The 26590-nt window shown below is 40.7% G+C and overlaps 1 protein-coding gene across 3 annotated transcripts in view; it reads left to right on the top strand.

Moving 5' to 3' along the window:
- The window catches only part of STAMBP (STAM binding protein), a 34468-nt gene extending 18056 nt beyond the window's left edge, over positions 1–16412 (top strand). For 2 of the 3 annotated variants that reach the window (XM_033400518.2, XM_033400517.2), the window contains exons 3-10: positions 3813–3888; positions 4201–4296; positions 5459–5822; positions 6867–6991; positions 7874–8011; positions 13382–13494; positions 14095–14194; positions 15754–16412. In XM_033400518.2, coding sequence (XP_033256409.1) covers positions 3813–3888; positions 4201–4296; positions 5459–5822; positions 6867–6991; positions 7874–8011; positions 13382–13494; positions 14095–14194; positions 15754–15810 — 1069 coding nt within the window. In that variant the 3' untranslated portion in view covers positions 15811–16412. The remainder of the gene's footprint in view (positions 1–3812; positions 3889–4200; positions 4297–5458; positions 5823–6866; positions 6992–7873; positions 8012–13381; positions 13495–14094; positions 14195–15753) is intronic. The other variant, XM_049696151.1, reaches the window with a different exon arrangement.
- Positions 16413–26590: the final 10178 nt, after the last annotated feature.

The following is a 26590-nucleotide window of genomic DNA, read 5'->3' as shown; positions in this document are numbered from 1 at the left end:
GTTTCTTCTGCCTGGAACAGTCTTATCCCAGATACTGTCATGGCTTACTCTTCCAGTCCTTACTTAACTGGTACCTTCTCAGTGATGCCTTCCTTAGCTGCCCTATCTAAAAGCTCAATCCCTTCTCTGTCACTTCTATTCCCCTTCCCTATTAGTGACTTTTTCCTAGCACTGATTATCTATAATACTTTTTATTTTGTCTTATTGTCTGTTCCCCCACTGTAATGTACACTCTCTGGTGGGGAGGAATTTGTGACTGTGACATTCACTGCCAAATTGCCAGCCTTTATAATAATTCCTGACCCCACAGTAGATTCTCAGTAAATATTTGTTGAAGGAAAGAGTGAATGGTTATGTTGTTTTTCCACATTTGGGTACACCATAATTTATTAAATAATCCCCTACTGATGGTCATTTAGGTTTTCAGGTTGCCCTACTTTTATGAACAATGCTGTATTGAACAGTTTTATACATATATTTTTGTATTATTATAGGATAAATTCATAGAGGTGGAGTTGTGAGTTTAAAGGATATACATTTTTTTTTTTTTTTTTTTTTTTGCGGTACGCGGGCCTCTCACTGCTGCGGACCCTCCTGCTGTGGAGCACAGGCCCCAGACGCGCAGGCTCCGCAGTACGTGGGATCCTCCCGGACCGGGGCACGAACCCACGTCCCCCGCATCAGCAGGCGGACTCTCAACCACTGCGCCACCAGGGAAGCCCTAGGATATACACATTTTAAATTTTGAATACTTGGTCTCCCACTCCCCTTCCTCTCCTAAGGAAAAAGGTATTATCAAATTACAGTCCTGCTAAGAGTGTGTAAGGATACCCATTTCTCTATGCCCTTGCCTACACTGATTGTAATCAACTTTTAAGCCTTTGCCAATCTGATAGATGAAAATGATATCTCATCTTAATTTGAATTTCTTTCATATGTAAGTAAAGTTGAGTACCATTTTATATAATTATTTACCTTTTTATTTACTTTTCTGTGTACCTCTTTTTTTCTATTGTTCCATTAGTTTGTTTTGCTTGTGTTTCGCCAACGCATCTTTGTTTGCTTTGGTACATTTCCTGTCTGTAGGCTGCAACCAGATATAACCCAGAGAACAGTATACATCTGGGCCACAGCTATTCTCTGCCTAGAAAATTTCTAACCCTGGTGTTAACATCTTCATCTCTTCTTCTTGCTCACGTTTTTATTTATTAGTAAAAGCAATCATATAAACATATAGCAGATGTTGGCTATGTGCTAGGCACTGCGCTCAGCATTTTATTTATTTTTAAAAATCTATTTTAATGTCATAGCAGCCCTATCAGGTAGTACTAGTTTGTCTCTGTATATATAATTTATATATAGAGAGAAACTGAGGGATAGTGCTGGAGATCACACAGCTAGTAAGTGCTTAAAGCCAGGATTTGAACCTAAGCAGGGTGGCTCCAGAGCCTGCCCTCCTAACCACCAAGCTCTGTTGCCTCCAGTGTGGGCAGTGGGTTATGCTGCCCATTCTGTTTTCAGGAGATGCTTCTGCCCATATGTCCCTATTCAGAAAATTGACTACAGTTACTGAAACAAGAGAAAGGTATTCATGTTCAGGTCTGGGAGTTTTATCTTATAAGTTAGTTTTCATTACATGGTTCAAAACCAAAATAATAAAATGAAAGGTATATAGTGAAAATTTTCACTCCCACTCTTGTCACATCTACTCTATTTCCCCTGTTCTCTATTTTTGCTAGTTTCTGTATATACTTCCTGTGTTACTTTATATACTTATAAACAAAATAAATGAATATATATACATGCACACAGGCATACCTTGTTTTATTGCACTTTACAGATACTGCATTTTTTACAAATTGAAGGTTTGTGGCAACCCTGCATTGTCAGATGATTCTTAGCATTTTTTAGCAATAAAGTATTTTAAATTAAAGTGTATATGTTTTTAGACCTAATGCTATTGTACACTTAATAGAGTACACTGTAGTGTAAACATAACTTTTTTATGTACTGAGAAATGAGAAAACTTATGTGGTTCATTTTATTGCAACATTTGCTTTATTGCAGTAGTCTGGAACCAAACCCACAATATCTCTGAGGTGTACCTATATATAATTTTCCCCTTTCTTACATATAAGGTAGCATGTTATATATACTTTTTTGCACTTTGTTTTTTCACTCAGCTCATCCAAAGGTTTTAAGACAATTTATTCATCAGATATTTTTTCAGTGCCTCTTTATACAAGGCACTGTGCTGGCTTTAGAGGAATATACAAAGAAGCATGAAACAGAAATCTCTGGCCTCAGGGACTTTACAGTTCTTCAGGCTGAGAGCATAAATAAAAATAAAGTGTGGTGTTTATATGACATGTTACTTTCTTGACTGATTGAGGCTTCAATACAAAGCACACTTAGCCTGCTGAAGGTAGTGAACGTGTACCTTGGTCTTTCGAGTTACTGAATAATAGGTCTCTTGAGCACAAGATCTATGCCTTATTTATCCTAATATCCTCTTCAGGACTTTATGGTTGAAAAATGAATCTGTGCTTGTTTTAAGTATAGACTTCAAGGAAACTTTTAATTCATTTTTCATGAACCCAAAGGACAATTTTTAGAATTGTTTTGATTTTGGAATTCATCCCTGCCTGAGGGGTCTTATGAAATTGGATTGAAATGAAATTTTCATGTGCCTAATTAGAACAGAAGGAGGATGGTTCATCTATAGACGGTGTGTTTTGGTGGGGATCTTCTTTTCCCTTTACTGAGTTTTCCTCCTTTGTTTCCTCCTACCCATGGGCAGAAAGTGAAAAAGAGTCAGTTAATCCCAACTACGTAACAGTGTTTTGTGGCTGTGGGCAAGCTACCCTCAGTTTATTTGTTTTGGGTCTCAGCTTGTGTTTATTACAACGTAATTCTATTGAAAGACATCTTTGTTCAGAACCCCTCCAACAGTTCTGGACATTCCAGGAGCCATGAGGAGGCAGTACGATATAGTGGTTGAAAGAGTAGACTCTGGAACCGGCCTGCTGGCATTGAATTCTGAACCCTCCGTTTTGGCTATGACAAGTTACTGAACTTCTATTATTTTCACCGTCCCCAAGTAGACATCATAAATGTTAGAGATCTATGAATTGATTCAGTTTATTTTTCACACTGAGCTTTACAGCCAAGGACAAGAACTGAAAGAGGAAATCTAGCACTTAATGTTTCTCTAAGCACTTTTCATCAGAGATCATAATACACGTTACACATGGAACATGCACATATTACACACATATAACACATGAACTGTCTAAGCATCTCAGTGCTTAATCTGGTGCAAGGAATATTCTTCTTTGATGGAACATGAATCCCAAAGAAGAAAAGCCAGCATTAAAGGTCACACAGAGTTAGAAGTAGTAATAGAATGTGGGTTTTCTCTTAGCCTCCTGTCCTTGGCTGCCAAACTGTTCTCTGAAGAATGATTTGTGAGAGGCCTTTTCCTTTGGAAGCCTGTTACTGTCACAAGAAGAAAAGAATCTCTTTGGAGGTGTATTTTGGGGCGCAGGATAGGCTTTCCTCCCCATCGTTTTTGTTGTAGGAGTCTGGTGCTGCTGCACATCTGATTTGGGAGAAGAGGGAAACACTCTGTTGCTCTTTACAGGGCTAGAGATGAGTGGGGAACATGGCCTGTCAGGGTGTTCCTGTTATCCCTGCATGCCTGGAAACCCATCAAGTAGTCTCTGCAGGGTAAGGGAGTTGCATTGCTTCAGAGTCTTTTGGACATTTGGACATCTTCTTTGCATCACAGTCAATCTGATCTGTTCCCTTAGGCTCTTTATTGAGAAACTACCAAAGCATCGAGATTACAAATCGGCTGTCATTCCTGAAAAGAAAGACACAGTAAAGGTGGGTCTTCACTTTAACTGTTGCCCATCTAAAAGCTTCAGAGAAGCACAAACTAACTCCAAAATATAAGTAGCAGTATCTGCATCTGAGCATCATATCCTGCAAATAGGAGATAAGGCCATTTCACTAGATCAGTTACGAAATATCTGGTATGGTAGGAGGTATTTTAAATTAAATTATTTAAATTTAAATTATTATTTAAATGTTTTTAGAAACATTGTTGCCATTGCCAACTTGACTTCAGTCTTTTTACTTCTCTACTTAATTAGCGGGCAATTGTTCTAACTCCCAGTTTTTGATTTTGTGTCTCAGAAATTAAAGGAGATTGCATTTCCCAAAGCAGAAGAGCTGAAAGCAGAACTGTTAAAACGATATACCAAAGAATATATAGACTATAATGAAGAAAAAGTGAGTATGTAATAGCAAAAAAAAAAAAAAAGGAAATTATTTTGGTTTCTTAGGCTGTGACCTAGGATTCTAATAGATATTTCAACAGATCTTGTGATTTTAATGTGATATTTTACTTTATTGGCAAAGACCAGAAACTCAAAAAAGGTGTTTAGGCTGAGGATTCTAATACAGATTTAGCCTGTTTATCTAAGAGGATGACTTGAGGGACAGAATATCTATTGCTTGTCTGCTATGTCTAGAGCTAGAACCTAAGAACAATGAAAATCGCACTAAAGTATAAGGTTTTTAGATCAGAGAATTTGGGATATTTGATACACATTTGATTATATCCAACATAGGATATACCTGTTTATAATAATTGGGGGTTTTTTTCAAGCTATTTTCAAATGATTCTTGTTAGGAAGAGTCAGTTAAAACACATGAGAAGCTCTGAGACAGTGTCATTGGTCTGTGTCAGGTGAGAACACACACTGCAAGCACTTGCACATTCTTTTGTACACTCTACTGAATTCTGTTCTGGACTCTGATGTTGAAAATTAGCAGAGAGGTGAACAGCTATGTATTTCTACGGTACCCTTAGAGTACCTTAGTGAAATGAGTGAAAATGAGTGAAAACCTTCATGAAGGAGATTATTCCTTGATGTTTCTTAGTAGTTTAAAATGTCACTCTATATTGGACCAATCACCAGAAAAATTTCAGAGGCTTCATTCAGGGTCAAAATTCAACAGAGACGCCCAACATGGCAGTTGTAAGTTTAGATTTGGTTCTGTTTCACAGCCTTACTTGGGATACAGAATGTATACATGGCACACCAGAGGCTAAAATTGTATGATACAGATTATGAGGTGCAGACAGTAAGTTGCCTTGAGATTTTGGTAAAGAAGAAAATGCATTAGTTAAAGTCATTGGGAAAGGGTACCAAGAGGATCAGGACTTTAACTGTTTTTGAAGAATAGGTGTATGGTAGTTAGATAGACAGGAGCAGCAGCTGTTCCATGGGTGTAGAGGTACTAAGGGAAACATGAATTCTGTGTTGGGAACTCACGCTAGAGCAGAAGTACATTTGGGGCAATCTCCCTGCTGAAAAGCCTTGTCCTTCTAAGATGTGAAGTCACTTGAGTATAAAGTGTTAGCCTAACTCGTATTCATTCTTTGTAGAAGAAGGAAGAGGAAGAATTTGCCCGAAACGTAGCCATCCAGCAAGAGCTGGAAAAGGAAAGACAGAGGGTGGCACAACAGAAGCAGCAACAGTTGGAGCAGGAACAGTTCCATGCCTTTGAGGAGATGATCCGGAACCAGGAACTAGAAAAAGAACGACTGAAAATTGTACAGGAGTTTGGGAAGGTGGACCCTGGCCTGGACGGCCCACTGGTACCTGACTTAGAGAAGCCCTCCCTAGATGTGTTCCCCACGGCACCTGTTATATACACACAGCCTTCGGACTGTAATACAACTGTAAGGCCTGCCAAGCCACCTGTAGTGGATAGATCCTTGAAACCTGGAGCATTGAGCAACTCAGAAGGTAGTGAATTCATTTGCTTCCGTACTCTTCTATCTCAGCTGCAACCAAACAGGGTGTCATTGCAGGAGATTCAGCTACAACTACCTCCATGATACCACTCATTAGGCTCTGGTCACAGAAATCCATTTGATTAGTATTACCATACTGTGTTCTATCACAGCTATATTATAAAGTGGACTTTGCTTAAGACATATAGTTTACCTGGGCCAGGTCGATTTTCTGAAGAGCTAATAACATCCTTGAAAGTCAGACCCTCAGCTTTTAAGGGTTATACAGAGATTTGAAATGTTCAGTGAACTAGAGACCACTGTTGACCTTTTGTAAAGGAAATTTGAGATTTATAGTACCACTTTACAGTTCAACCACTGACCTTTAAATAATAAAAAAGAGCTACTGAATTGTGCTTGCCCTGCAAATGTTCCTAATTGGTAAGGAGTTTAGTCAAGGTAAGTATTGTATGTAGGTAAGTACTGTATGATAATTCAGTCTAGCCATAAAAAACTGTTGAGTCTTTCCTCCTCTCACCAATGTATGGCTATCTGAGAAAATAACAATAGTGGCAAAATGATGAGTATGCCTTGATTAATAGAATAGATCGTTTTGTTAGGAATTGTCTTTCAAGTAGTCATCTTCTTCGCAGAAGATCCACTTAAAAGCACAAGGTAAGAGTGGGCAAGGGGTGCTGGACTCTTGAAGCCTGGCCTTCAGGTTTCTCCCCATGTACTAGGCAGGATTGTCTCTCACTATTATTCCTGAATAGCTCAGAAACTTCTTTTAAGCAGTAGTTTACCTTTGTGTTAACTTGAATGATTAAAGCCTCTTTTCTTTTCTTGAAATAACATACTCCCAATGGCTGTAGCAAGAGGTTGGAGAAAAGACTTTACAGCCCTTTTTCTTCTGCCATAAGGATGAGATCCCCATGCGCTACCTACAGTTGCGGGACCCCAGTGATTTAGCATTGCTCTCCCAGGGCTGCCAACTCTGAGGTCTGCTTGGGGAGGCTGTGCCCCATGATCTCAGACATTTCTTCTTTCTCCATTACAGCTCCTACAATCGATGGACTGCGCCACGTGGTGGTGCCTGGGAAGCTCTGCCCACGGTTTCTCCAGTTGGCCAGTGCCAACACTGCCCGGGGAGTAGAGACATGTGGAATTCTCTGTGGAAAACTGGTAAAAGACAAATGCTTTCCTGAGCTGAGACTGTTTCTTCCCCCTTGGCCTCCTGTGACTCTCAGAGAAGATACCCAGGGTCAGTTACTCTTTGTGCCAATCCTTCTGCCAAAGAGCCATGGGCAGCGTAATGCAATGTCACCTTGATTTTAGTGACCCTGTATTTGATTGATTTTCAAAGTCCCTTGAACTGAACTGATTATTTTAATGCCAGTGGTAAGAAATACCTAATTCTAAACTTGGTAGGAAGATCCTGTGTATTAGCTTTTGAACACCGACTTTATGGCAGGACCTGGGAATATGAAATATGTAAGGCACGGAGCATGTGTCCGCAAAAAGTACCCCAGCACTTTGGAGAGATGGGAGATATACACCAAAAGATAGATAGTATGTTGACTAGTATGTACAATAAAGGCACTAGGAATTATGAGGAAAGAAGGATCATTAAATGGAGGTGCTTAAAGAACCCATTACTAACTGCTGAATAAATAAACACCTAAGGTGGAATAGACTTCAACTGAGCTTTAAAGGATGGGAAGGGCTTAGGGAAATAGTAAAAGGAAACTACTCTAGACATGAACAAAGGAAGAGAAATGGTACTATACCCAGAGCTTCTTAAGAATCATGAGTAGACCTGTTTGGCTGCAGCAGGAAATTCCCACAGGGCTGTGGGCATCTGTGGCTTTGCAGAGGGCCCCAAGCAATGTACTTGGGCAGTCAGGGTTGTGAACATGACTGACATAAGGGACTCACCTCACTTAGAAGACTCATGCTGGGGGGAAGGGCCTTCGCTTGTATAGATGTTTAACTTTCCACTGCTGTGACAGAGTGGGGTTGCCTAAGTGCCAGGGAATTGTGATGAGCTGTTTTCTCATTTGACAGATGAGGAATGAATTTACCATTACCCATGTCCTCATCCCCAAGCAAAGTGCTGGGTCTGATTATTGCAACACCGAGAACGAAGAAGAGCTTTTCCTCATACAGGATCAGCAGGGTCTCATCACACTGGGCTGGATTCACGTAAGCAATTCCGAGCTCTCCAGGGGTTCGTCTCCTCTTCTCACATGATATTATAAACACACTGCTTATTTTTGGCTTGGAGCAGAGTGAATTGTATCCAGACTATTTAGATGGTTGTACTTCCCTCTGTTGGATGCAGACTTGACTTCCCTAGCATACGTAACTGCTTGCACCACAGTATTGATTTCCGGGCATTACTTAGGGCTTTTTAACTTAAAATTTTTTAATGGAAATGAACCTGTTTCCCTAAAGTCCCAATTCCCCTGTGAGCGTGAACAGTGATAGGATGCTAGCCTAGAGTATATGTGGACCTTGACGGTAGAGGCTATGCCTTACTTCGTACAAATGATGTTCCTGAAAGGTATATAAATCAAAATATTTTAAATGAGCCAAGGAAGTTAATTCAGATGCCTCCATTTGGTCTTTCTTAAAGCAGCCTATACCTTTACATAAATCAGAAGGGCCACGAATATAGGAGATTTTCAAGTGTCTGCATGTCTTAACAGTCTTCTGGTAATATTCAGGTAAAATATAATTCCATCCCTAAAGATTACTTCTTAATTTTTCTTTCTATTCCTTTTCAACCCCTCATTCTCATAGACCAAGCTGTTTTCCATATTGTGTGACAGGGTTACATAAAAACAAGGCAGCTCATTTCTGGATTTGGGAAGATTGCACACACTTGTATGTTAGAATTTGGGAAATACTGACCTGTGAGGCAGTCAGTGTGCCTCTGTCCTTTCATAAATATTTGCCTTTTATTGTGTATCCCCCATTATCTTACATGGGGAGTAGAAAACTTGTACCTTATCCGCCAGGGGATACAAATTTGAGTAAGATATGATTTTAGTCTCATAAAGGAGACTGACATATAGACAAGTCATAACTCTTCATGTGAGGCAGAATGTGCCAAGTGCCTCAAGAGGTGCAAACAGCCCTGTGGAATTCAGAGGAGGGAAGGATCACACCTGGGGTGATTTTCTAGAATTTTGACGAGGTGAGCCAAGGGAGAGTTCCATATGGAGGGGACAACACTGGAATAGGCAGACTGTGATCCTGCAGCTTTGAGTGGTCCAGTTTTCTGGGGCTTATGGTTCATATCAGGAAACAGTTGTAGGTAAGCTTTCACATGATACTTTAGGAGCAGTGTTCTGGAGGGTTTTGGGTGGACAGGCAGGATAGTTCTGCTTTTTAGTGAGGAGGTTGAAGCAGGGAGATCATTTAAGAGGTTAATGTGATGATAAAGTCTAATAATGATGAGAGCTACGGTGATAGCAGTGCATTTGGGAAGGAAGAGATAAATGTAGGATTTCAGAGGATGTGGGGAATGAGTAAGAGAGGATGATGAGTAAGTGATGACTTAGAGATTTCAGGCCTGACTCATGGGGGTGGCAATGATTAATCATCTCATAAGCAGAAACAGAGGCTCCAGCAGGAGAGCTTACTTGGAAGTGGGGCAAATGGTGTCTTCCGTTGTGAGTATTTGACATTATATTGGTGGAGGTAATTATCAGGCAGTTGGAACTTGGGAACACGGTCTAGGTGGGAAAGAGAACTGGGAGACCTCTGCATACAGCTGACCTTGGAAGCCTTGGAACTGGAGGAGGGTGGAGAACAGGAAGAGATTCACTGGCAGCTTGAAGGACAGGCCACTTAGGGGAGCGTAGGGAGTAGTCAGTCATGAAGCGAGATGTCAGAGAAAGGTGAGGGGAGTGTTAAGGCGCAGATGCCAAAGGAGGAGGAACATCTTAAGAAGAAGCTTCAGGATGTTAACTATGTCACATGCTGCAGAGAGATGAAGACTTGTATGAGCCCTTTGGATTTGATGAGGTCATTGATGACCTCAATTTAGTGGGTTTTATGCAGATTAAAAAGGTTTAAGAAGTAATGGGTATTGAGGTTGTGGTGATAGTGAAATATATACTGATTTTTTGAAGAGCTTAGCACTGACTAAAGGAAAGGAAAGAGATGGAATGGTGGCTTAAGGAATAGCCAGGTTGAGAGAGTTTGCTTGATTTATGGTTTAGTGTGAAAATGTGTTCTGTTTTTATTTTGTTTTTTTTTTAAACCTTTATATTTGAAATGTGTATAAGAAAGTACATAAAATAAACGTGCACTTTAATGAATCATTAAACAAACATCTGTGGGCATACATTACCTAGGTCAAGAAATAGAGCGTCGCCAGAAGCACACTCCCACCTCCATGTCCTGCCCAGTTACCCTTCCTCTCTGGTATAGATAGTCCCTCACTTGACATTTCTGGAAATTCTTTGCTTTTCTTTATAGCTTTACCACCTAAGTGTGTATCCCTAAACCCAATAGTTTAGTTTTGCCTGGTTTTGAACTTTATGTAAATAGAATTGTATAATATGTATTTTTTTGTACTTGGCTTCTTTTGCTCAATTTTCTTTTTTTTTTTTTTTTTTTTGCGGTACGCGAACCTCTCACTGTTGTGGCCTCTCCCGTTCTGGAGTACAGGCTCCGGATGCGCAGGCTCAGCAGCCGTGGCTCACGGGCCCAGCCGCTCCGCAGCATGTGGGATCTTCCCAGACCGGGGCATGAACCTGTGTCCCCTCCATCGGCAGGCGGACTCTCAACCACTACACCACCAGGGAAGCCCTTTTACTCAGTTTTTAAGGTTCATCTGCATTCTTGTGTATAATTGTCTGAACATTTTTTTAAAAAAATATATTTATTTATTTATTTATTTTTGGCTGCGTTGGGTCTTCGTTGCTGAGCGCAGGCTTTCTCTAGTTGCAGCGAGCAGGGGCTACTCTTTGTTGCAGTGCATGGTCTTATTGCACTGGCTTCTCTTGTTGCAGAGCATGGGCTCTAGGTGTGCAGGCTCAGTAGTTGTGGCACACAGGCGGGCTTAGTTGCTCCGCAGCATGTGGGATCTTCCTGGACCAGGGCTCAAACCCGTGTCGCCTGCATTGGCGGGCGGATTCTTAACTACTGTGCCACCAGGGAAGTCCCTGAACATGTTTTTAAGCCCAGTGAGCTGGTGGAGTATAGTGGAGCCTGTGCAGCAGATGTCAGAGGTCAGGAGAGACAAGGTAATGGAAGATAGGAAAGTATTAAATCAGAAGTACAAAAAGGGAGTCATCTTCATATGGGGGAGAAAACACTTACTCCTCTGAGACAGAATTGAAGGAAGAAAGAAAGATACCGAGAGATTTTTGAGGTTATAATTGGAGGGGTTGAGGGAACTCATTTTAGGTGATCTTGCTATCAACAAGGTTGCAGTCTAGATCCACTGCTCAGCAGGAGGAGACAGATAAGTTTAAAAACTGGAGAAGATGGGGAAAGTTTGGAATAATTTCTGTTTAGACTTCAGGTAGATCTTAGCCACAAATGAGTAAAAGGATTTTTAATATCAGTGGGGGCCTACCTAGGAAGAAATTTAGAGCCTAAATTGATAGTATTCCAGCTTTTTTTCCCCATGATATTTCTGTAGCATTCCTTCCTAACTTGGGATTGAAAGCAAACAAAAGCAGACCATAACGTTTGCTCAGATCTTAAAATTGGCAAGAGGAGAAGGCAAAAGGTCAGTTCTTCCTTCTGTACCTTGCCAGCTATATAAATCAGGTTCCCTGGTCAAAAACTTTGTATGGTCATGTTTATCACCAACTATTGTGTAACCCCCAACTCAGTATTCAAGGCACTCCTTCACCTTGTCTTACCTGGCATTGCTCTCCTGTGGCTGCCCTACTCATCCAGGCACCCAGGCTACCCTGGGCATTCACTCTCCTCACTTATTTCTGCTCCTTTAGTGTATTGTTTTCTCTTCATAAAAATGCCTGCCTCTGTCACCAGCATGGTGGACACAGTGAGCATAACTGTTTTTTCAAGAAACTTGACTGTAAAGGGAAGGAGAGAAGGTACAGTAGTTAGTGGGGAGCAGAGGCTCAAACAAGATTTTTTGGTTTAGTTTAACAATTATTTATTGATCCCCTGCTATGTATCTGTATATCATCTTTCTAGCTAACCCAACTTTAGATTGGAGGCCTTCATCAGCTTGTGTAGGTCTTATTTGTTCTCAGTTAAAATTTCAGGCTGTAACCATGGGCTGTAGGGTGTTGGCACAGGCTGTTTGTCCCTAACAGTCTATAGGATCATATTCGTATTAGGTAGAAACTGTTTCTCCCTTGTGGTCATGAAAGTTCTTTCCTTCCCCATGCAGACCTGTGTGTAGATTTACTGTCAGCACTCAGCTAACATGTTCCTGTATTGCAGACCTCTTCCACAATGAGCTGGTCACAGCATTCTATGCAGTTGTGCTTCTCAGATGAGGCTGCACATAAGAATCATTTAATGAGCTTTAAAGAAAAAAATTTCCTTCTCAGGATGGATATTTCCAGGGTGGGGTGCAGGAGCTTGTGCTTTTGACAAGTTCCTCAGAAGCTTCATTTTTTGCACAACAGGGTTGAAAACACTGGTCAAGGGCACATATTTCTTTTCTGTGCTTTTCTGTCAGTAAAGATTGGTGGTCTTTTTGAGTCATATTGGGTCTTTCTTTTTCCATCCTTGTTATCTCACACCCCCTCTGAGATGAACGTAAGTCATTATATGGTCCATTTGTGTACAAAGAGTGTGATCAATGAAACATTAAATAACTGTGGGATTCCAGTGGTTAGGACTCAGTGCTTTCACTGCTGTGGCCTAGGTTCAATACCTGGTTGGGGAACTAAGATGCCACAAGCCACGAGGCGTGGCCAAAACAAAAACCATTAAGTAACTGAAAACAGATGAGATAAACAATGTAATTTAGATGGTGCTTTAACTGATTACCCTCAAAATTCAATATCTTGGTCTTTTTCTCAAATAAGACAGGGTCCTTTGTGTGATTTAACTACCCTTCTGAAATCCCAGTAACCCTCTGCCTCTCATATCCTTGAAAGATATGCTTTAACCACAGGACAGCTTTTGCTACTTTTGCCTATAGAGCCCCAGACTCATGCTTGACCTTTTAACCCTTCCATCAGGAAGAAGAATCATTCATCTAACTGTGCTTTGTTAAGTCCTTGACTTCTACTAGGTTGTTGTATTGGGCAGCATGTACTGTCTGATCCAGTATGGGAGACGCCATTGTGTTGAGAGAGCTTGTGAGTAGCCAGATAAGTCTTGATGGTCAATTAGAAATTGAGTCTCTTCACATACTCATGTTACACTATACTCGTTTACAGTGCTGGGAAGGAGGTTCATTACTTATTATGAACTTCAGGCATATTCCTCATGGCTGCTAATGGCTTTGTACGTAAGGAGATCGTAGCAAGTTATTGAGAATTACTTGGCTCTACCTTCCTTCATGGGCCAGGCTTGACTGTGTATTCTCGCTGAAGGGGTCCCTGCCTTTTTTTCTCTTCTCAGACTCATCCCACGCAGACCGCCTTCCTCTCCAGTGTTGACCTACACACTCACTGCTCCTACCAGATGATGTTGCCAGAGTCGATAGCCATTGTTTGTTCCCCCAAGTTCCAGGAGTAAGTACATAGGGTGTGGTTCAGGGTTTTGCAAGGAGATAGCCGGGGAAAAGCCTCAGAGGAAACATTCTCCATTCTTAAGACCTTGTTCTCTATAAAATATATAGATTGTGGTATTGATTGGCTTTTTAAAAAGGCTTCCTTTTAAGTCCTATATCCTGATAAACCTACTCTAACTTGTTTACAAAAGTATCCAAGCAACAACCTAGATGCTTTTATAAGAAAAGGACATAAAAAATTTGAAGTGTTTGACTTGAAGCAGTAGGAATTTCAAGAGATTGATATCAGATTAGAAAATTTCAAAATCCAACAGATTATCTCCAAAAGTTACTTTTTCATTCTAAATCCTGTTATTTACTATGAATTCTCCCAGTAAAAGTAGCATAGTGGCGGTGATGAGTCATTCTCTAACTGATTCATTCACCAGAGAAGAGACCTATGAGCCAGCATACTTTTGAGGCTGTCTCAAAGTGAGCTCTTCACTGCTCTGTGTGTGTGTTTGTGTGTGTGTGTGTGTGTGTGTGTGTGTGTGTGTGTGTGTGTGTGTGAGATTGAGGGGACACCTTTGCTTGATTCTAGATCTGCTTTTTCTTATTTCAGAACTGGATTCTTTAGACTAACTGACCACGGACTAGAGGAGATTTCTTCCTGTCGCCAGAAAGGATTTCATCCACACAGCAAGGATCCACCTCTCTTCTGTGTATGTATCTATGTAGAAGAAATTGGAGCTGTGCTTTAACCAGGGAGGACATTAAGAGCTGATGAGGCACATTGTCCTTTGTGACACACATAGAAGATCAGCCTTGTCACTTATTTTTCCAAATCTTCCTAATAAAAACATACATGGGAAGCGGTGTGGGATAGGAAGGAGTTTGAGTCTTAGCTCTGCTACTTAAGGACTGTGTGTCTTTGATCAAGTTACTTAACCTTCCTGGGCCTCAGCTTTCTCATCTGTAAATGAAGATGATAATAATAATAATACGTACTTGAATAGGGTTATTGACAGGATTAAATGAAGTGATGCACAGAAAGTACCAAGTGCAGTAGCTTGCTTATTAAATGTTAGGTTTTTTCCTTCATCATCATCAGTTGCTAAGCCTGCACTTCAATAAGAGATTTGAATTCAAAAGAAAAAGCCACTTAAGTATATTTAATTGTGGAATATTGCTTTTAATTTGATTTTAGATAACAGGGATTTTTATGACCTTATTAGAAAGTTTTTTTCCCCAAGTGGTATTCCGTGAGTAAAAAGTTTCAGTTGCTGATAAGTATGTTTCAATTTTTCCCCTCAAATCTAATGTGATAGTATTGCTTCACTCCATGCTGGCCATGGAGTATTATTATTTCTTTTGGGTTTCCTGAAAAGTGACCAATATGGAAAAGGGAGTCAGACCCTTGTCACATAAAAGAAACTGGGGGTGTTTAGGAGAGAACCCCAGGGAGCATCTGAGAACTGACTATAAGTGTTAGAAGAATTGTTGTACAAAAAGGTATTGGGTGTGACTCCCAGAACTAAAACTTAAGACCCTGTGGGATGACAGTTTTCAGCTGAGTATGAGAAAGAACTTTCTGACAGACTTGTTCACAAATAGGTTAGCCTGCCTTGGAATATAATAAATGTCTAGGTACCAGGATGTTGAAACAGAGGCTATACAATCCCCCAGAAATGCCTAGGCTTTCAGTTAGGATGAACCCTTATGCATGCCAAGAGGGAGTATTCCCCATGTGAGAGTAGGTGTACTTTATTATCTGGTTGACATAATAACCCAAAAAACTGCAATGAATTCAGCAGTTATTTAAAATAAATGTATATTTTACGAATGACTCTAGAATATACATACATTTGAAAAATAAATGAAGGTATATGGGCCCACATTGATTCAGGCTACAGCCTATTGATTCTGGGTTGGTGGAAGTAATAATTCCCAGACCCCTTACCATAACAGCCATTTAAGTAGCAGTCTGGCTGCCAGCCTGGGAACCACTAGCCAGAATAAGCATTGTAAATAGGAGTTTTGTTTGTTTGGGTTTTTCTTAAACATATATATTTATATATCATGACAATATACAAAAGATATAAGAAGTTAGGCAGTGAACTGCTTATTGTAAATAGCTTTTAAACTTGCTTTTCAAAGATAAGAAAACACACAGGAAGTTAAGTAAAAGATATCTTCCATGACTTCAACAAGTAAGGAGTTTTAAAGATGACTTTTCAGAATTTTCCAGGACTTTCCCTTTCTTTCTTTTTCCCTGTTGCAGAGCTGCAGCCACGTGACTGTTGTGGACAGAGCAGTGACCATCACAGACCTTCGATGAGAGTTTGACTCAGACACTTCCCAAGAACTATAAAACCATATCAGTGTACTGGTAGCCCCTTAATTTAAACTTTCCAGAAAGCTCTGGAAGCTTTTTAAAACAGAATAGAACGTATCACCTGGGGGAGAACTGATTTTCTATTTCTGGTTTGAAAAGAAATAATTGAATATGTTTTTTAGGCACATCTGGAAAATAGCATGATCATGCTAAAGCAACTTTTCAGTCTGCCTGTAACTAAAAAATTAAGTTGAAAAAATGTTGTAATGAACACTTATATACCCTTTGTTCTAGATTCACCAATTGTTAACATTTTTTCCCCTCTCAGAGATCCTTCTAATTTCTCGGCCAACTTGTTTATTGTTTACCTTTGGACTAATTAAGGGCATCTATGCAGAAATTTGGAAGCCATTTAGAAAATCTTTCGGTTTTTCTGTGGTTTATGGCAATATTAATGAAGCTTATCATAAGGCTGAGGGAGAGCTTGCTGTGTTTGACCAGATGGTGAGGCCCAAGAACCCTGAAGAATGATTTTGTCAGGAGTTATTGTTATTTAACAAATATTTAGGGATATTTTTTCTTCTACAATAAAATAACAACTATATTTTTTTTGTGCTCTAGAATGATCTGTTGGATCAAGCATTGTCTAGAGAGGTTAACTAAATGGTCTGGTTATTTGGGGAAAGGTGAGGGGAAAATGGAATTTGAGATGTACCAACATTGAAGGTATGTCCCAGTTCACTTTTAATTGTTCAGTCTTTCCTCTCTGCCTTTTGCCATCTTCCAGGACTGTGAAGTCATCTCTGTTCTTTTGGTGCTATCTCAAGTCGGTCATCCGATTCACTTCCTCCTTATGCCCTAAAAGCTTTCAGCTGAGGATAATAGAGCCTTTGTTTGGAGTACCAGGTTACACTCCAAATAAATGATTATATTCCCATGCCACCCCACCCTGCTGGTTTTATTGTGTTGGCTCTTCCTTTCTGACTTAGGCAACATCTAGGAAGATGTTTGAAGCTGCAGTTGATTCTGTATTTTTTCTATGAGCTGAGCCTAGTGTTATAAGGTGGCCCAGAAATTAATGGTATTGTTTGTGTCCTCTCTGGTCAGGGCAGGAGAGTAAATGCCTTGGATAGGAGAATGATTTCTTTTTGTATCAAAATTCTGTGGTAAAGAAAATTTGCGAATGTATGAAGTTTTGCTTCATCTTAAAATTTTGTGTCCCGAATATATTCAGTCTTTATTGCTTAGGTTAGCAGCCCTTGAACTTTTCCCCCAAAAGCCAAGTGTCTATATTCTTGTTTTTCTCATAAGTTCTTAACTCCAAAGATACTAGAAGTTCTTTGTTCTGCAGTTTCAGAGTAGGTGGGAATGTGGAGGTAGGTGGGTCTGGGCAAGGGAAAGAGAACCTCTCTGGTCACTGCCCTCCTTTCCTGCCGTAGCCCCAGAGGCAGCCTGGACTGCTCCCTTTGCCCTTAACAGTCCTACAATTGCCTGGCCCTGCACTTTCCAGGAAATTCACCCCTTCTTTCCATTCTCAAGGCTGCTGCTTAGTTTAGGATCTTATTACCCCTTACTTGAACTATTGCAATAGACTTTTTACCAGGTCTCTTTGTTTTTAGTGTTTCTTGACTCCAGTCTTTTCTGCCCAGTACAGTCAGGAGAAGTTTCCCACATTACAGCCATCCTCATGTTTCCTCACTTGCTCAAAAACCTACAATAGCTTTCCACTGCTTAAAATCTAAATTTAGCCCTTATTCCAAACCTTCTACATATGGCCACATAAAGCTCTTACCCCTGACTACACATTCAAACACCTGGGGAGCTTTTTAAAAAATACTGATACTCACACTCCACCACCCCCCAACCAGTGAAATCCAAATCTCTGGAGAGGGACCCCAGACATTGTTTGTTTCTGTTTTTGTCTTTTAAGCTGCTAGGATTCTCAAGTGCAGCTAGGGTTGAAAACCACTGTATTAGTCATTTATACTGGGGAGTTTTGAACTGATTCATCAGTCTCTGCACATCATAGACATTCAGAAAATGTTTGTTGAACCAAAGTGAACTGTATCATAGATTGCAACCACATTGATCATTTACTGTTTACCAGATCGCCACATTTTCTTGCCTCCACACCTGTGCAGAAGAAATCTCAGTAAATGGATGGGTGCAGGAAATCAGTCTGCAGTTGTCCTCTTCAGACCTGCTACAGTCTAGCCACGAAAGTGGTACTTTGCACAGGCCAGCTTTAGTGTCTCACTTCACCCTACATCTGTGGAAGAGACATGCTATCAAGCCAGCTCACAAGGAAGCAGGGAGACTGGATAGGGCAGTGAGAGAAAAGGAGCCAGAACTGTAGGGAAAGGAGGAAAGGAATATTGTGAATAAAAGGAAGTCAGACCACAAAACCTGAGGAAAGAAGCTTGTATTGAAAGGGTAAAAACTACTTGATAAAGAGACTGACTTCTGGGCTCCTGAAAGCCTTTCCACTCTCCCAAGCCACACAAGTGCGATACTTACTGGTCTGGACTGAGTGGGGAGAGAGAAGCAGTATCTGATTGCATCCCAGCTGGCCTCAGAGGCACAGACCCTCCAAAGTGCCGTGGGCCAGGTGCAGAGACGCTGGTGAAGACTCTGCTGGGGGTCAGGGCAGGCCTGGGTTTTTTCAGCTGATTACTTCCACGTACTCCTAATTGAATACCACCAAAGAGGAAGAAAAAAACCACTTAAGCCTTATAATGCTCTCTTGGGTGCCAGACACCTTAAAAGCCATGGTGGGAAGCATTCACTAGTGGGGGGGATCATTCCCTAGTGTCATGGTGGATACTTGTTGTTTGAGAAGCAAGGGTTTCCACTTCCATTTGGCACCCCAGAGTTTAAAATCATAATGCCTATCCCCTTTGACTTTGGTCACCTCTGGGTTTCAGTTACCCCAGTGGAAGGAGCTTTTCATGTGGGGGTTGACAGGACTGGAGACCGCTAGGAGCAAAGCCTCAATGACATGAGGGCCCAGTGAATCCTGTGACTTTGGTCTGCTTCAAGTGGATTTTGAGAACAGTTTTCAGATCAGACCAGATGTTGTTCCCTAGAAAACAGTCCAGTTTGTATTGTGCCTCCCAGCCCCTCCCCACTATATCTCAGTATATTAACCCCACCTGGGTTTGGAGACCAGTTTGTTCAAGGATCTTTCAAGTGCGTGAGCCCGGAGTGGAACTTCAGAGGCAAGGCTTCTTTCTTTTTGTGAGGAGCTTTGCTTGAGGCACTGAGAAGGCCTGTTTGGAACACTGGAGCATTATCCTCTTGAGAGGAAGTGCCAGGCTGAACATTAAAGACTTTGCTTCTAGGCTCAACTGTTCACCAGGAAGTCACTGAACTTCCCAAACTTCTTTAAAATTCTGTGAAGTGGGATCAGTCTAATATACCTACCTCGAATGAGGATAGAATGAACTCCATATGCAACTATGAGAGTTGTAAAGATGCTATTCAATATAAAGATTTAAGCTACTTGTTATTTGTATCTCTGCAAGTGTTAGAGTTGAGGTGCCGTTACTTCCACCTGCGAGACCTCTACCTCCTCCACCTCCCAGCTAGAGGACTCCTCAGATAGATTCACATTCTTTATCACTAACAGAGCCTCAGCTCCAAATATCTTTTCTGGTCTGCCCTGATGTTCTGAACTGGAAAACTGAGAACCTCAAGAATCAGAAGAAACTTTCCAAATTTCTACTCATTTCCCTTAAGACCCAGAGCAGAGCCAGGACCTAAAGAGATTGCACCGTATCTTTTAACCCTTGGTTCCATCCCACTCTTGTTTGAACCTCCCACTTTTGTTGTTCCAACTATTTCTTGAGGTGAAAGAATTGGAAGAGAACTTTGATCCTCTTCACAGAAGTCTTTATTCTTTAGTCCAGGGTTGAATTTTTTGTTAACCTTTGCCTACTTGGGGTTAGAAGTGGGCCTTACTCTTACAGGATAAGCCCCGCATCATTCATTGTGCCTGTTGGATCCAGAATCCAGCCCTGTCGCACTGAATAACCATGGACTTTTGTGTCCTTTGGTGATTAAACCTGCTTCCCTGAGGGCTTGGTTCAAGTTCTACCATCAGTGTCTTCTTGAACTGATAAATTCACTCAGGGCTTCCTTCTTTGAGCTCCAGTGGCACTTGTGGCCTGTTTCCCACAATTTGGTATGTGTTTTTTTGCTGTTTTGCAGTGTTTTCTTATTGTTTTATGTGAGTCAGGTCACTGAACTGTCATGTAACCTCATGTCATGTAAGGATAGGACCATGTTTGCTTTCTAGCACTGTGTTGAGTGCCTTTCAGTCAGCACAGTACTTCCTTACTTTCTTTTGCTGAGCCCTTCCTTGAAATAATGTCCGTGGTGTTGAGCCGTGTGTTAGAAAGCCAGGTGGACTTGTGCCCTAACCTCCGCCTTTGGGAAGCCATCTTACTGCCTTGACTCAGACATTGTATCCTGAACCTGTGCCGCCACCCCAGTGTCACCTTGTGCCAAAGGTCTGAATACAAGCAAGAGCTCTCAGAAGAGGGAGCCAGCATTTAACTCCTCTTCCAGCTGCCAGGACAGATGACTGTGCTACCCAGCAGGGTGGGCGGGGGAAGATGTGCCTGGACTAAAGTCTGAAAGGCGGAGGTCAGAGACGTAGGAGGAAACCAAGAGACAGTGGTGACAAAGTCACTACTATCTCGTCACAGAAACCAAGGAAAGCAACAGTTTAAAAAAGGGGGAGGTGAGTGGTACCAAATGGCTCAGGAGAGGTTTTCTGGGCTAAGGACCAAGATGAGTCCATGGGATCTAGCAGTTAGCAGAGGTCTTCCCTGACAACCCCATCTAAAACACCTCCACCCCGGGACTTCCCTGGTAGTCCAGTGGTTAAGAATCCACCTTCCAATGCAGGAGACACGGGTTCAATCCCTGGTCGGGGAACTAATATCCCACATGCCGCAGGGCAGCTAAGCCTGTGCACCGTAACTACTCAGCCCATGCGGTCAGGAGCCCATGGACCGCAACTAGAAAGAAGCCCGCGCGCCACAACAGAAGATCCCACATGCCTCAGTGAAGATCCCGCATGCCACAACTAAGACCTGATTCAGCCAAATTAAAAAAAAAAAAAAAACTATCTAAAACCAAAACCAAAAAAACCATCTCCACCCCATCATTCTACCGCATCTTCTTTACTGTCTGCATACTGTCATTAGCTAAAATCATCCTGTTTATTTCTAGCATATATATATATACATATATATAGAGAGAGAGAGAGAGAGAGAGAGAATACTCTGTGAAAACAGCAACTTTTGTCCTGTTCACTCTTGTATTCTCAGCTCCCAGAACAGTGCCTGACCATAAGATAGGAATAAATGCACAGACTTATCCAAAGTCACCAGCTAATAAGTGGGACAGCTTTGGTTTTTTTAAGGAACAGAGCAATAAATATGCACACAGTTTGAATAATAATTTTAAAGATTTAAAATTTAATTTAAAACTTAACAAATTTAATTTATTTTAATTAAGTAAATTAAAGTTAATTTGTTTAACCTTTTATGATTATAGAAGGTTACCTCTTAGAAGGTAAAAGAAGAAAAGCATATGAGAAAATAAAAACTACATATGTAGCCATTTGTCTTTATTTAGAGATGAGTGATAATGCAGTATCACAAATTGAAACTTCTGAACTTTCTACAAATTATACAGAGAAGGAAATTTAGAACCTTAAATGCTTTAATATTTAATAAAGAATCAAAAGGTATGAAATAAGCATTTGACTCAAATTAGGAAAAAGAATAACAAAATATGCTAAGAAAGCCAGGAGGAAGGAAAGGATAGCAGATATTGCTGAATTTATAAATAGGAATCTTGGTAGATAAATTCACAATGTTATTCTTTGAAAAAATAAACAAAGAGGAAAAAATATATATACAAAATTAGAAGTGAACAAAGGGATACAACGAATGCATATTTTAAGAAAGTCCTATTATAACTAAGCTAATGAATTTGCATCTCAATGAAATTGTTAAGAAACAGATCTCCAGAACTTTTTCATCTTGCAAAGCTGGAACTCTGTACCCATTAAACCACAACTTTCCTTTTTCCCCTCCCCCGAGCCCCTGGCAACCACCCTTCTGTTTTCTGTCTCAATGAATTTGCCTTCTTTAGATACCTTATATAAGTGGAATCATACAGTATTTGTCTTTTTGTGACTGGCTTATTTTACTCAGCATAATGTCCTCAAGGCTCATCCATGTTGTAGCATGTGTCAAAATTTCCTTCCTTTTTAAGGCTGAATATTCCATTGTATGTATATACCACATTTTGTTTATCCACCCATCTGTCAGATGACACTTGGGTTGCCTCTACTTCTTAGCTAATGTGAACAGTGCTTCTGTGAACATGGGTATATAAATATCTCTTGCTGTTTTTAACTGCTGCAGAGCATAGGAAAATAAAAAAACAAGCATATTTCATTTTTGTGAACACAACCTAATAAATCATATACACATATATTTCACATCAACCTCAACAATACAGATGCAAATTTCCTAAATAAAAGCATTAATAAATTCATCAATATAGTGAAGGAATAATGTATCATAACTGCCAGCATTTGTTGTGCATCCCCATTTAGAACTTGTACATGACCCCCCAGCTAGTAAGTGGTGGGCTAGGATGGCAGCCCAGGTCTGCCCAACCCTAGAGCCCATGATGTATTTGATGAGTTTGTTGAGAAGGTAACGTTGGCCCCACAAAAGAAGTCTACTAATATAATACCTCACAGAAGAAGGTCAAAAGAAAATAAAGACCCAAGACTCTTTCATAGATAATAATAAAGTATTTGACATGAGAATCAACATTTATTCTTTATTTTTCAAACTCCCCTAATAAATTAGGAAAGAAAGAAGCTTTGTTAACATGATAAAATATATCTTCTGAAACAACACCCAGCATCATTCTTAATAAAGAAATAATGTTAGGGACAAGACAAACCCTTTCTAACTACTGTTACCTAACAGTGTTCTGAAAGGATAATCTAGCCAATGTACTGAAGCAGAATAAAGAGTATACTGGAAAAGAGACACAGTTTTTGGCTGCAAACTAAGTATCTACCTAACAACCTAAGGATAGGGCTTCCCTGGTGGCGCAGTGGTTGAGAGTCCACCTGCCGATGCAGGGGACACGGGTTCGTGCCCCAGTCCGGGAAGATCCCACATGCCGCGGAGCGGCTGGGCCCATGAGCCATGGCCGCTGAGCCTGCACGTCCGGAGGCTGTGCTCTGCAACGGGAGAGGCCACGGCAGTGAGAGGCCTGTGTACCTCAAAAAAAACCCAAAAAACCTAAGGATAATCAATCATTAAAAATGGTTAGGCCTAATAAGAGCAGCAAAATTGTCCACTAAAAGATATATATATATATATATATAACTTCTTTGTAGCTTTCTAGTACAGGCAATAGCCAGTTGTGATTGGGAAAAAAAAATTCTCATTCACCCTAGCAACCAAAACTATGAAATACCTTGGAACAAAATTAGCAGAAAATGTTCAGGACTTACATAAAACTAAGCTGTACAGAGGGACATGAAGAAAATAAATGGAAAGACATATTCTATATTCCGTGAAGGGAAGATTTAATGCTTTAAAGATGTTAATTCTTTAATTAAACCATAAATTTAAATGAAAGTCTACAAAAATTTTATTTTTTAACTTGAAAAGATTATTCTAAAATTAATCTGGAATTGGGACTTCCCTGGTGGCACAGTGGTTAAGAATCCACCTTCCTGGACTTCCCTGGTGGCGCAGTGGTTGAGAGTCCGCCTGCCGATGCAGGGGACACGGGTTCGTGCCCCGGTCCGGGAAGATACCACATGCCGCGGAGCGGCTGGGCCCGTGAGCCATGGCCGCTGAGCCTGCGCGTCCGGAGCCTGTGCTCCGCAACGGGAGAGGCCACAACAGTGAGAGGCCCGCGTACCACAAAAAAAAAAAAAAAAAAAAAAGAATCCACCTTCCAATGCAGGGGATGTGGGATTGATCCCTGGTCAGGGAACTAGATCCCATGTGCATGCTGCAACTAAGAGTTTGCATGCCACAACTAAGGAGTCTGTGAGCCGCAACTAAGGAGCCTGGCTGCTGCAACTAAGATCTAGGGCAACCAAAATAAATAAATAAAAATAAATAAATGATTTTAAAAATAAAATTAATCTGGAGTAAGTGAAATAACCATTTTTCAAAATTGAAAGATGAAGAGTGTTGGGGGAAATTTTATTACCAGGTAATTCTTATAATAAACTTATAAGTTAAAGTAATAGCATACTGGTGGAAGAATAGGTTAAGAATTAGCAAACTTTATTGTTCAAGGAGATAAGACAATGCTGTAGATGGCATGGACCGTATCTTGATGGAATTTGGTGTTGGTATGATGCCAGTGGCTTTTTTCAAGGCAAAGTGAGGTGAAGAGAGGAGACAGAGGGGTAGAGAAGCTAACTACAGGGAATGAATGAGAAATATCTAAGAATAGTCTTACTTTCTTTAGTCTAGGTGATGTTTTCACTTCTTTCACCCAGTAATAACCCATTACTATTTGTCCAACACAAGTAACTTCCTATATTCTCACTCAGGCCTAGGAAGAAGAACAGAAATAACCCATGGGCCACTGTGGGAGTTCTTTTTTGGAGTTGCCGAAGGCCACAGAACTGCAAATGAGTGGTGTCAGACTTCCCAACCCACACTCAACCACGGTGCGATACTGCCTTCCTAAAATATGTATAGATATATGCATTCATTAAAACTATGGGAAAGAAATACACCAAAATATTAATAGTAGTTTTCTGTAGGTGATAGAATTATGGCATGATTGCTCTCTTTTTTTCCCTCTATACTTTTTTGAGTTTTCCAAATATTCTACAGAGAACATGAATCATTTTTATATTGGACAGAAAGGACAATGCCTACTATTTTCAGAAACCAAAGCTCCACTGCCCCTTCAATGTGAGAATCAAGCCAAGACCTTATTCTTGGACGGCATCAGTGAAAGGGCCTTAGGAATGCTCTTGGGCACAGCAGCAGAGGCATGTCATATATGGAAACCTTCCATGAGGGTGACCTCACCACTGGAACCCATTCAAAATAAACCTTGCTGCAAGGGCTAGCAGCAGAGATCTTTGGACAAAACCTGGAGGATGGAAAGCTAAGAAAGAATTGACCTAAAGAAGACAACCTCCGGGCTTTGTCCTGAAGAACTCCTGTGCATCCATCTGGGCTTACTGGCAGATCTCCCCTGTGCTCAGTTCCTAAGGAAGGATTACTTTACCTCACCTCGCCCTCCTCCAAAAACGAACTCCCACAGAGGCCCAAGGGTTATTTCTGTTTTTTTTTTCCTGGGCCTGAGTGAGAATATAGGATGTTATTTGTGCTGGACAAATAGTAATGGGTTATTGATGGGTGAAAGAAATGGAAACCTCACCTAAACTAAAGGAAGTAAGACTATTCTTAGATATTCCTCAGTCATTCCCTGTAGTTAGCTTCCCTACCTCTCTGTCTCCTCTCTTCATCTCCCTTTGCCTTAAAAAAAGCCAATAGCAACATACCAAAGCACAATTCCATTAAGATATGGTTCATGCCATTATAGCATTGACCCCTTTGCCACCTTGAACAGCTCTTAACACCCCTGCCTACCATGCTTAAACATCTGTGTCTAGAACTTCTTTCACCCAGCTTAGTCTTCTATATCTTTCCATTGGCTTAGGAGTTTTAAGTTATTTTTAATTGAACCATAGTAGACTCAGGATAAGTTCACACAAATATTTTACTTCCCAGTCCCAGTGTTGCTCTGCAAGCACAAGGCCTCTGATATGGCCCTAGGAGCTTCAACGTGGCCTAGGAAGAGACCATATAATGAGAACAGAATCCTGTGTTGGTTTGAATTCTTTTCATTGTGCTTACAGAAAACTCAATTCAAACTGGTGTTCAGGCACAGCTGAATCCAGTGCCCATTGTCATCAAGGCTCATTTTGTGTTCTTCTCTTAGCTCTTACATACTCAATATATGTTCATTTAATTACATTTTTCCAATATGGTACTTTTGACAGCTATAGGTTTATAACCTATTGTCTTGGTAAATCCAGCAGGAAAAAGAGAATTTCTATGTCCAACAGTTCCAACAAGTCCTGGCATTGAGTCGTTGGGTCATGACTTTGGTCATGACTTCATCCTTGGACCAATCACTGTGGCCAAGGGGATGGAATGCTCTGATTGACCAGGCCTGTGTTGTATATTTATACCCCATCTGAACTATATGCACTAGGAGTGGGAGAACATTCATTCTCCAAAGAAAAATCTTGATGGCATTAAAGGGAGGAATGGATGTTGGGCAGGCAAAAGCAACAGATATCTACAATAAGTGCCTAGAAGAAAAAGCTAGGGCACCATCACCACTGTGGGCACAATGACCCAAAGTGAGCAAGCTAATAAAACGCAAATGAAAACACCAAGTGCTGTTGGCTTTAGATAACAGCAGCTGGATTATGGGGTAGTAACCCTTTCACTTCCCAAAAGGTGGGTCACACATCCAGACCATGGGTCATTTATTTAATTTGCATTTATTGAACACCTACTGTGTGCAGAGCCCTCTTTAAAATACACAGGAAGTAAATGTTATACTCTCTGTCTTCAGGGAGAAAATAATGGAATAAGATAAACTATACTCCCATGAATTAGCACAAGACCAATTTCTTCGTATCGATTCGTACACAGAATGAACACCAAATCTGTTCGTGATTACT

This window comes from Orcinus orca, chromosome 13 (genome assembly GCF_937001465.1).
Source record: "Orcinus orca chromosome 13, mOrcOrc1.1, whole genome shotgun sequence".
Classification (NCBI taxonomy): domain Eukaryota; kingdom Metazoa; phylum Chordata; class Mammalia; order Artiodactyla; family Delphinidae; genus Orcinus; species Orcinus orca.
This window is presented reverse-complemented; position numbering and strand designations above follow the sequence as displayed.